Source organism: Bos grunniens, chromosome 5 (assembly GCF_055505025.1).
Source record: "Bos grunniens cultivar Pamir isolate PY7600 chromosome 5, Bosgru_T2T1.0, whole genome shotgun sequence".
In the NCBI taxonomy this organism is placed as follows: Eukaryota; Metazoa; Chordata; class Mammalia; order Artiodactyla; family Bovidae; genus Bos; species Bos grunniens.
In genome coordinates, this window is record NC_141169.1 from 101,817,324 (window position 1) to 101,829,629 (window position 12,306).

A 12,306-nucleotide genomic window follows, 5' to 3' on the forward strand; every position below is an offset into this window, starting at 1 on the left:
AAAACTAAAATCATGGCATCCAGTCCCATCACTTCATGGCAAATAGATGGGGAAATAATGGAAACAGTGACAGGCTTTATTTTCTTGGGCTCCAAAATCACTGCAGATGGTGACTGCAGCCATGAAATTAAAAGACGCTTGCTCCTGGAAGAAAAGCTATGACAAACTTAGACAGTGTATTAAAAAGCAGAGACATCACTTTGCCTACAAAGGTGCATATAGTCAAAGCTCTAGTTTTTCCAGTAGTCATGTACGGATTTGAGAGGTGGACCATAAAGAAAGCTAAGCGCCAATGAATTGATGCCTTCTAGCTATGGTGCTAGAGAAGACTCTTGAAAAGTCCCTTAGACAGCATGGAGATCAAATTGGTCAGTCCTAAAGGAAATCAACCCTGAATATTGATTGGAAAGACTGATGCTGAAGCTGAGGCTCCTATGCTTTGGCCACCTGATGCAAAGAGCTGACTCATTGCAAAAAACCTTGATGCTGGGAAAGACTGAGGGCAGGAGGAAAAGAGGGCAACAGAGGATGAGATGGTTGGATGGCATCATCGACTTAATGGACGTGAGTTTGAGCAAACTCTGTGAGATGGTGAAGGACAGGGAAGCCCGGTGTGCTGCAGTTCGTGGGGTTGCAAATAGTCAGACACAACTGAGCAACTGAATAATAACAACTTAGAGTTATTGCCAGAAAAAAAGAAAAATCTTAAAATTATTTAGTTCAGTACCAGACACATGGAGAGTGTAAGTACTTTTAATTTTTTTCTGTTTTTTTTTTTTTTTTAAATAAAGGCAGCAATAGATAATGCTATGCTATGCTAAGTCACTTCAGTCATGTCCAACTCTGTGCGACCCCAGAGACGGCAGCCCACCAGGCTCCCCCATCCCTGGGATTCTCCAGCAAGAACACTGGAGTGGGTTGCCATTTCCTTCTCCAATGCATGAAAGCGAAAAGTGAAAGTGAAGTCACTCAGTCGTGTCCGACTCTTAGCGACCCCATGGATTGCAGCCTAACAGGCTCCTCTGTCCATGGGATTTTCCAAGCAAGAGTACTGGAGTGGGGTGCCATTGCCTTCTCCAATATTTTATACCTCCCTTCACTATATATTGCTTTGCATATAATAGATGCTTAAAATATATGTTGAAAGAATATGTAAATTTAAAATATCAATATCCAAGATAAGTAGTAAATAGTAAGAAAATTCTAAAACATTGTAAAATTACATGTTTGTTATTTAAAGTATATTGTTTGAAGTTTATTACTTAAACTACACAAATTGGAAAATATTGGAAGAGAAATTTAGTAAACAAAAGTAACTTTGGGGTTGAAGTAGTAAGATTCTTGTTGTTTGTAAATTATAAATATGTTATTTGTATATTATAAATATGTAAGTTTAATGACTACCCTTTAAAATGATAATAAACGTATTTCCCTCTGTCTTCAGATCAAAGCAAGAGGAAGCATCGCTCAATCAGAAACCCATGTGTTATCCATTAAACAAGGAGAGTGTAAGTATTTTCAGGATTTCTTATTTTTTTTCTCTTAAATTGCCCTAAACACTTTAGCTATTTCTTACATCAGAGCAAATGGCTGCCAACTTTCTTCCATCAACCAAAGATGGGGAAGCTAATTTTAAAAATAAGAATACTAGATTCATTTTAGTACTTTTTAAAATCCTTTTTATAGTGTTTCTATATTTTAAATTTTATTTCTAAAGTGAAATATATTCATTTTATTATTAAATTTTTTTAATTCAGAAAATAACTGAAAAATGAAAATAATCACCAAAGAAATATTTTACTCTGTATGATTTTGTATTAGTTTCTTATTGCTTCTGTAGGAAGCTGGCTGGCTAAAAACCACACAAATTTACTATCTTGTAGTTCTGTAGAAAGAAGTCTTACTGGGCTAACATCAAGGTGTCAGCAGAATGAAATTCCTTCTGGAACTCTAGAGGATTACCTGTTTCCTCACCTTTTGCGGCTTCTAAAGACCTGCGTTCCTTAGTTTATGGCCTCTTCTGTCTTAAATGCTAGCAACACACCATCTTCAAGGCTCTCACTTGTATTCCTGCCTCTCTCTTTTAGATCATACTTTCCTTCTGGGTTTTCTTGAATCATAAATATCCATTGATATCTGTTAATTAACTTTTCAAGAAAGACTCTATTACCAAAGATACGTATGTTCAGTCTCTTTGTTACATATCCCCAGACTAAATCTCATAAGTAGCGTCCCTTTTTTCCTGTTCATTTGAATTATAGGCTATCAGTTTACTAAAGCAATTTTTATTAACAAAAGCATATTTGGAAAGATTAAAAAGTCCATTCACCCAAGGTGAGTGAATATTTTCAAGAAAAATAAAGAATACATATTATAAAGATTAGAACATATTTGTCTTTTATTTTTGACACACCATTTCTCACAATAGTACCTGACACACAGTGGGTATGCAATACATATTTTTAAACTAATTCATAAATGAAAGTTAAGATATTTCTTTATGATTTACAACTGTTAAATTTTTTGGAAAAAAAGTTTCCCCATTAAAACTATACTTCAAGAGAGTCTATCTTTCTATCTTGATATAGCTCATAACAGGAGCTTTGCATAAAAACATTAATAAAACATGGTCATTGCCCTTAAGATGCCATATTTTTTGTACACTCTTCTGCTTATGTGTTTAACTAAATCCCATGCTTTATTAAAAATTCTAATGGAAGAACTTAGAACTAAGTAGTATTTCTTTATTTTGTAAAGTAGAAAAATTGCTAGCCAAAAAAAAAGTCTCAACTTGCTTAAGATAAATTACTGTGCCAAGAATTTTCACTCTATTTCTCTAGTGGCCCTTTCTCTCTTTTTATTCAAGCAGTTCAACACAACATAAAGCCAGCATTGCACTTCAACATTCTTCAAAACTTTCCAAATGAAGATTGATTTTTATTTAATCTCCTAACTCTACTATTCACCACCTTTGTTGAACTAATCATAAAAAGCTGGACTAAAAAGACCTTTATAATTAATCATGACTTTTAGATTGTGCTTAAAATCTTGTGATTCTTTGAATTTCAAATTCATTTGTTATTAAATTTCTACTAACTGTATCACTAAATGAAAGCTTTTTTTTTCTAGTCTATCCATTTTCCCAGCAGCATGAGACAACCAAGGCCATAATGAAGACATACCACTCTAAACCCTGCTCACCATAGATTCTCCTTAGGTCCATAAAATGTCTTATCTAGATAAAAATCTCTCTTACTAAATTTTTTTATTGCTTAAAAAAATTTAATTCAGGTACTCAAATATGGAACAGTCCCTCTAATTTTCCATTTATCATGGATTTTTATGGGACTGAACATTATATTGGTTTTTCTAGAGCAGGTAAGTTTGTTCCCAATAGCGTATCAAAAACGAAATTTCCTCATGAGGAAATTTCTTCAAAATTAGTTCCTGCTTCCCTTGTGGCTCAGCTGGTAAAGAATCTGCCTGCAATGCCAGAGACCTAAGTTTGATCCCTGGGTTAGGAAAATCCCCTAGAGAAGGGAAAAGCTACCCTCTCAGTATTCTGGCCTGGAGAATTTCATAAACTGTATAGTCCATGGGGTCGCAGAGAGTCGGACGTAACTGAGAGACTTTAACTTTCACTGCTGCTACAGCTAAATCGCTTCAGTCGTGTCTGACTCTGTGCGACTCCATAGAAGGCAGCCCACCAGGCTCCCCCGTCCCTGGGATTCTCCAGGCAAGAAGACTTGAGTGGATTGCCATTTCCTTCTCCAATGCATGAAAGTGAAAAGTAAAAGTGAAGTCACTCAGTCGCGTCTGACTCCCAGTGACCCTATGGACTGCAGCCCACCAGGCTCCTCTGTCCATGGGACCCTCCAGGCAAATCCTACATAGTATATTAAGTATCTTGAGAGGTGAAATGGGGAGAAGGAAGTGTCTCTTTCCATAAGATAAAGCATACTTTATTTTAACAATAGCTATGTAAATGGTTGTTTTTCCATTTGTCTTGGATTTCTGGGAAACTGTTATATTTAAGTACTCTTGTTTAATCATTCGTTATGGCCTCTTAATAATTAATTCCTGCTTATGTTTAACCCTGCTTCAGAAATTCAATTCCATATGGTTTTAGTTTTACTACTTCAATTTTTTTTTTACTAATTCATTTTCTAAATTTATTTTTAATTGGAGGATAATTGCTTTACAATGGTGTATTGGTTTCTGCCATACAACAACATGAATCAGCCACTAGTTCACATTTATTTTAACCCTGCTGTTTTGTGTATTTTGCCACAAGTTGCCCTCAAATATTCTATAGATGTATAGGACAACAGCTTTAAAATAAATTTAAGCTACAAAGATCAGACAGAACAAGATTAAAGGTGCGTGAATTAAACACTATGTAATTCACACAGAAAACAACTAAAATAGATGCATTATAAAAATCAGAGGCATACTATATTTTGTACATGATTATGTGTACCTCTGCTTGTGCTTTGTCACTTAGTCATGTCCGACTCTTTTCAATCCCAGGGACTGTAGCCTGCCAGGTTCCTCTGTCCATGGAGATTCTCCAGGCAAGAGTACTGGAATGGGTTGTCATGCCCTCATTCAGGGTGTCTTCACAACTCAGGGGTTGAACCCAGGCCTCCCACATTGCAGGCAGATTCTTTACCAGTTGAGCCACTAGGGATGCCCAAGAATACTGGAGTGGGTAGCCTATCCCTTCTCCAGGAAATCTTCCCAACCCATGAATTGAACCAGGGTCTCCTACACTGCAGGCCAATTCTTTACCAATTGAACCTGTATCTCTGCTCTATTGTAAATGGCCAGAAGGTAAAGATTGTGTAGCATTCTTTGACTTCCCCTCATGCATATGACAGGCTTTCCTGGACATGACTGAGCGACTAAGCACATTCATATGACAAAACTTGTGCTGACTTGATCATAGAGATCATTAAAGATGTCTAGAAGTTCTTCTCTCTTGACTTCTTAATGTCTTTTTTTTTTATTTAAAAATAGAGACTTACTAAATGTTCTTTCTTTCTTAAGCAGAGGAAATTAACAATGTAATCTACATCTTTAAGGAAAATATTAATATCAGTGGTTCAGCATATGTTTACTGAATACTACTGCATAGAATCTGCCTGCAATGCAGGAGATCCACGTTCGATCCCTAGGTGGGGAAAATCCCCTGGAAAAGGGAATGGCAACCCACTCCAGTAGTCTTGCCTGAAGAATTCCATGGACAGAGGAGCCTGGAGGGCTACAGTCCACGGAGTCACATAGTCAGACATGACTGAGAAACTAACGCTTTAACTTTCACTGCAAGCACAATGGCATAAAGGCAAGTCTTTTTGTAACTTTAGTACACTCCACATGTAAATAAGTAAAATAATTTGAGAGGCTCCTCTTTATAAAACTGAAGCTCTTCCCTCTTCCTAATCTATTATCTTGAACTTTCTTTACTTTGTAGTAAAAGGGGTATTTTCCCTCTCCTTCCGAGTGGAATCGGACATTGCTCCTATAGCCCAGTTACTTGTTTATACCATTTTACCTAATGGAGAAGTTATCGCAGATACTGAGGAGCTCGACATTGAAAACTGTTTTGCCAATAAGGTGGGTGTTTTGTTTAAGCCCAGTCTTTTTCTTCATCGCCTCTTTTTGAAGCATGGAAAATAAGGAACTTATGTTCATTAAAAGACTGTCAGGTAGTGCTTCTAAAACTTTCTGCCAAAGGATCTCTAACAGCAGAGAATGATAACAAAACCTGAGCAGTCTAATGGAGAAGTTCAAAGCAGGTGGCCATTGGCACGATTTCTTGCAAGTCTCTTGTTTTATCTGAAAATTCATGAGGAATTCAAAATATATTCTAGGGACTTTCCTGGGGTGTGTGCTGTGTGCTAAATTGCTTCACTCATATCCAACTCTTTGTGACCCTATGGACCATAGCCCACCAGGCTCCTCTGTCCATGGGATTCTCCAGGCATGAATACTGGAGTGGGTTGCCATGCCCTCCTCCAGGGGATCTTTCTGGTCCAGGGATCAAACCCGAATCTCTTACCTGCATTGCAGGTAGATTCTTGATCACTAGCACCACATGGGAAGCCTGGGGTAGAAGAGTGTCTTAAGATTGAAACAATTGGAAAATTCATTGCTATAATTATATCCTCCTTACAGGTAAATCTGAGCTTCTCCTCAGCCCAAGGCCTCCCAGCCTCAAACACCAGCCTGAAGATCACAGCCGCTCCTTACTCTCTCTGTGGCCTCCGAGCCGTGGACAAGAGTGTCCTACTAATGAAGCCTGAAGCTGAGTTCTCACCTCAGTCAGTGAGTCCCATCTCAGTCTTGGATATCAGAAAATGCACACATGATATGACCATTTCTGGAAGCTGAAAATTATACCTGCAAAGGACAAGTTCTTTAGAGTGTCAGGAATAGTGCACTAAGTCACATAAGAGTTTGAATTCTACTTGTTTCTGAAAAAGACATTGCACAAGATGCTTTCCACAGATAATCTCACTTCATTGTCTGCTACAATGTATCAAAGACTGAGCAGTCTTGCTCACCTGTGCCTTACACAGTCCTCACATGTAAAAGATGCTCAACACATTTTTAATGAGTAAAGAAATGAATAATTCCTTAAGGAGAGCATTATTACCTTCATTTTATGAAATAAGAAAACACAGCAGAGTTAGATTAAGCAACTATAGAAACAATGCACCAAAAAATATATTTTAAAGGTAGAACTTGAACCAAATTTTATTCAATGCTATGTCTAACACACTACAATTCCAGATAGTATGTGAAATGTCAAATTTTTAAATCTTCTCCAAAGTCCAGGCACTTATTTGTTTTAAGTATGGACAAAAAAGATTCCAATCAAACTTGTCTTTTAAACATGTTTCTTGGGACTTCCCTGGTGGTCCCATAGATCAGACTCTGCTTCTACTGCGGGGATCTCAGATCCCTGCTCCAGGAATTAAGATCCCATATGCTGCGCAGCACAGCTAAAAAAAAAAAAAAAAAAAAGACGTTTCTTATAATGAAAAACTTGTAAAAGAGTTCAGTAGTTTTACAGTCTTCATTGTCCATTTATTTATTTAACAAATATCCATGGCATCTTGACTACAGCATAGTGCTCTGAGAATAAGAGTTCTAATCGTGAAAAATAGATGTGGTCTTTGACCATTTTAGATTCATAGTCTCATGTGTTAAGCAAGCAAGCAACAAAAACATATCAACATATAGTAGTTCTAAGTGTTGGTAAGTATCATTTAAGGAATAAACAGGATGTTGAGATGAAGAAAACAGTTGAACAAGTTTTAATGTAGTGATTGGGGATATCTTCTTGCATCGTCAGATAACAGGGGCAGGGGCAGGGAATGCAAAGAATGAAAGCAGCATGAAAGTCCTGAGGCCAGAACAACAGTGTTTCCAAAGGAAATGGTAATGACCTTACATAAAGTGGTGAGAGAAAAGGATGGTAGAGGCAGTAGGTGGAATGAAAAGTCAGGAAGATCATGAGGAGGACTGTGAACTTGGAGTGGAATTAGGCATTGACAGCAAAGTGAAACGCGAAAGTGAAGTCGCTCAGTCGTGTCTAACTCTTTTGTGATCCCATGGACTGTAGCCTACCAGGATCCTCCGTCCATGGGATTTTCCAAGCAAGAGTACTGGAGTGGGTTGCCATTTCCTTCTCCAGGGGATCCTCCCAACCCAGGAACTGAATTGACAGCGAAGGCAGTGATATATCAGTGAGGAGTTTAAAGCAGGAGAGCGACGATTTAGATTTACCTAGTTATGAAGATCCTGTTTGCTGTTCAGAGTATGGGAGCAAGAATGAAAGCGCGGAAATAGGAGGCTATGGTAGCAGCTTAGATAAGAGATGACAACAGGTCCGCATGGAGTCAGTGTGTCTTTAACAGCCTGAATACTGTACGACTGAGCAGGTGGCTTTATGATGAGGCTTCCCAGGTAAAGAACCTGCCTGCCAATATAGAAGACATAAGAGATGCGGCTTCTATCCCTGGAATGGGAAGATCCCCTGGAGGAGGGCACGGCAACCCACTCCAGTATTCTTGCCTGGAGAATCCCATGGACAGAAGAGCCTGGTGGGCTACAGTCCATAGGGTCACAAAGAATCCGACACCACTGAAACAACTCAGCATGCACGCACTAGGCAAAAACTGAACTAGAACAAATTTATTTCTAGGTTACGTTTGCATCTAGTTTCCTCCTGAGTTAAACTTGGTCCTAAAGCAGTAGAGTGGGGAAAAAAAAAAAAACACTTGGTAAGAATGTAATCACATAAAGTGGGAAAAGGAAATATATTAAGTATTTACAGAGGTTGTTTCTAGGTGATGGATATGAAGGACTTCTATTGTTTCATAATGCTTCTCTGTACTCTCTATCGTTTTGCTTTCTTTTAAAAGTTGGACCTAGGGTCTGTCAAACAGAGTGCAGTATGTCAGAAAGAGAAAACCAAATATCTTAACACATATATGTAGAGTCTGGACAAATGGAACTGATGAACTTATTTCCAGGGCAGGAATAGAGACGAAGATAGAGAGAATGACATATAGACACAGGGTGGGGAAGGGGAAAGTGGGACGAATTGGGAAATTAGGACTGACATATATACATTACCATGTGTAAAATAGATGGTTAGCAGGAACCTATTGTAAAGCAGAGGAAGCTCAGCTTGGTGCTCTGCTATGACTTAGAGGGGTGGGATGGGACGTGAGGTGGGAGGATGTTCCAAGAGGGAGCGGATACATGTATATATATAGCTGATTCGCTTTGTTGTATAGCAGAAGCTAACACCACATTGTAAAGCAATTATATACCAATAAGTATAAATAAAATTCAAAAGATAAATTCAAAAAAAAAAGTAGGCATTTGGGCTGGGAGACAAAGAAACTTGAGTTTTAGACTTACTCAAGCTAAATGACCTCTGAGTCTTTCATCAATGAATTTGATTTCTTTATACATTATTTTCTTTCATACAACAACAGGATTGGGATCCATAACCTTTGATATCACTCCATGATTTCTGTGTCATGTTTTACAATGTTGCTATGGGAGTGTTAAATAAACACCAAGATCTCTTAAACTCCAGATTGAACATTATCTCACTTTATAAAATAAATAACAGTTTTTCCTTTGTTCTACTTTGCAGGTGTATAATTTGCTATCGGTAAAGAGAATCTTTAGCATGGGATATAGAGGCCCCATGAACGAAGATGGGGAAAAATGCATCAACGCGGAAGACATAACTCACAATGGAATCATTTACATTCCAAAGCAGTTCATCAGTGATGACGATGCTTACAGTATCTTTGAGGTAATTCCTTTTCCTAAAAACACAACCTAAATTGATCTCTACCTCATCATCAAGATGGAGAAGAGCTCTAGAATCTGATCTTCCTCTCAACCACCAAAAGACAAAGCTATGATTAACAGAAAAATATTGAAAGGTCAGAGGCATGGAGAACTTTGTACACACACAGACAGTCAGTCATGAATTTCTCTGGCACTTTAAGAGCAAGGGGTATACTTTTAGGGCCCACAACTTTAACCAAGTTGATCCCAAGGCTAGTTGTCACCATCATATATCCTCTCAGTGATTCTCAGAGGTTCCAATATGTGAGAAAAACAAAGCAAACATTTCCCACAGAGCCTCTGACATCCTTAAAAAAAGTGAATACTCTGTTGGCAACCACTGTAACAGTCATTTCACAATAAATGAATCAGCAAATGACTGAATACATAAAGTAAAATACTGCGGCCAACAGTTTCAGTGCAGTAAAATTTCAGGTAAATTGAAAGTAGCTGTTCATAGAGAAGAATTTGCAAAACTTGGAGTAGAAACATTAGCATGCCTTAGGTACATTAGAGCAAATGTGTATCTTTAACTGCAGTTAGGCAGAATTATGAAAGGGAAGTTTTTCCGGGTTGTGAGATTAAATCTTAGCTCCACCAAAAAGGACTGAAAACACTCGCTATACCTTGAGGAAGCCATGTGTCCTACTGCTGTGGAGGTCTGCAGCTTAGCTGAGAGCAGTTTAAACCTCCCTTTTCTGGAGCCTCCGGAATCAGTTGGTGGTGGAGGGAGAAAAAGAAGGCTCTTTATTAACTGTTAAATGTTTCTTTCTGACTTCTTTCTCCCTGTTCCATACCACTGGCACCACTGACAACGGTGCCTCAGAGTCCCACAGCTTCCCGAGCACTCTAGAGCACAGCAAGTAGTATTTAACTGTGACTAATATTGAAGAGGAAGTCTGTAGCAGGAATCAAGGAATCAAGCTACTGTGGATGTCTGAATGGGTGTTTTGCATGCAGAGTTTCAGTATACTTAAAACTGAGAAAGAAAAAAACGAAAGGATAAATCACAAAAGGGATGAGTTGAACACAGATATTCAGGCAAAGGCGTATTTCCCAATAAAAACAAAGCAAAGTGTAATGACTATGAAGAAAAATCTCCAATATGCAACCCTACAATTTCAAATGAAAAGAAACGGAAAACTATTCTCTGCAACAAAGTTAATGTGTGGTTTGAGGCAGGGGGAGGAAGGGAAGAAAAACATCCAAAGCTAAAACACTCAGTTTCTTGGAGGCAAAAGATAATTAAAGGGGCACTAAGCATATAGGAGACAAAATTCAGAAATAGGAATCAGAAGTGGATTCTAATCCCAACTCCCATTCATCAATTAGATGATCTGAACTCTCTGTGACCCCATTTTCATTTTTATAAAATACCTCTCTTCTCCACTGGGTGGAATTTTCACGATAATCCTATGAGTTCTATGTATAATACTAAGGGTATATAATACAGATGTAAGAAAATATCCCAGTCCCCAGACTGGATTGCCAATATGCTTTAATAATTATTTTTCTTCCAGTCTGTAGGATTAAATATTTTTACCAACTCAAAAATCCACAAGCCACATTTTTGTCAGCCGCTTCCATATCCAGGAATGTCTATGAACTATGGAGGTAAGGGTGAAAGTTATTTATCCGCTAAAATAATAGAAGAAAAGTAACGTTTTGCTAGGTTGGGATAAAAAGCCATTTTTTTAAGTACTGAATGTTATGACTCTGCAGCAATTTCTTGGTAAAATTTCCTCAAATAACTTTTTTCTCTAGAAAAAAAAAATGAAACATTATAATTTCTCTATCTCTCTCTGATCAAAATTAAATACAGTCTTGGTACTTTAAATCCTCTTTATCTACTGTGCCTTCAGTATCTGAATTAGTCAAGATAAGATAAATTATACCATCTTAGCAAACAAACCCCCACATCTCAGAGTCTAAGCACCTAACAGTTTATTTTAATGCTCTCACAAAAACTTCTTGTGAGGCCAGGAGCTGTTCAAAACACCTCCATTGGTCAGAACACTGACCAATCATTGTCAAGGAGATTCATTCAGCTTTCCTCTTGTGACTCCATCTCCAGCATGCCTTTCAAGGTTACTATCTTGGGGGAGAAGGAGTAGATATGCACATGACTTTACAGCCAGCTGTGGAAGTGGCACAAATCACAGTGCCCTACCTGCAAGGGATCTGAGAAATGTGAACGATTACATGGATATTATTTGCCTCTGTCGTTCTTTTATGGAAATCAGTGATTCTGACAAATTGAATAATAGAATAAAATAATTCAGCTTTTGGAAGACATACTGTTAGTCTCCTTGTGTATCTCAAGTATACATAGAAAAGAGGAAAAGTCAAAAAGATTCTATTTTCTCTTCTGCTGCTAACAGAGACATTTCTCTAGCCATGCTGAGATGCCTACAAATCCTGTTTCCCCCTGTACTGTGTGCTGAGCTACGTCACTTCAGTCGTGTCCAACTCTGTGAGCCTATAAACTGTAGCCTGCCAGGCTCCTCTGTCCATGGAATTCTTGAATATTGAAGTGGGTTGCCATGCCCGCCTCCACAGGATCTTCCTGACCCAGGGATTGAACTCATGTCTCTTATGGCTCCTACATTGGCAGGCAGGTTCTTTACCACTAGTGACACCCGGGAAGCCCATAAGCAGTATGTGCTGTGCTGTTCTTAGTCACTTAGTCATGTCTGACTCTTTGCGACCCCATAGACTGTAGCCTGCCAGGCTCCTCTGTCCATGGGGATTTTCCAGGCAAGAATACTGGAGTGGGTTGCCGTGCCCTCCTCCAGGGGGTCTTCCCGACCCAGGGATCAAACTCAGGTCTCCCACATTGCAGGCGGATTCTTTACCATCTGAGCGGTATAGGGGTGTTAAACTACTCTTTATTCTTCCTTTCACCAGTTGAAAAATCAGCTTAGG

At 38.4% G+C, this 12,306-nt stretch overlaps 1 protein-coding gene across 2 annotated transcripts in view; it reads left to right on the top strand.

Annotated features, from left to right (window-relative positions):
- Positions 1-12,306, top strand: part of LOC147372776 (pregnancy zone protein-like) — a 59,576-nt gene that overhangs the window by 27,238 nt on the left and 20,032 nt on the right. For both annotated transcript variants that reach the window (XM_086402034.1, XM_086402033.1), the window contains exons 14-18: positions 1,445-1,508; positions 5,474-5,616; positions 6,178-6,327; positions 9,179-9,343; positions 10,902-10,995. In XM_086402034.1, coding sequence (XP_086258160.1) covers positions 1,445-1,508; positions 5,474-5,616; positions 6,178-6,327; positions 9,179-9,343; positions 10,902-10,995 — 616 coding nt within the window. The remainder of the gene's footprint in view (positions 1-1,444; positions 1,509-5,473; positions 5,617-6,177; positions 6,328-9,178; positions 9,344-10,901; positions 10,996-12,306) is intronic.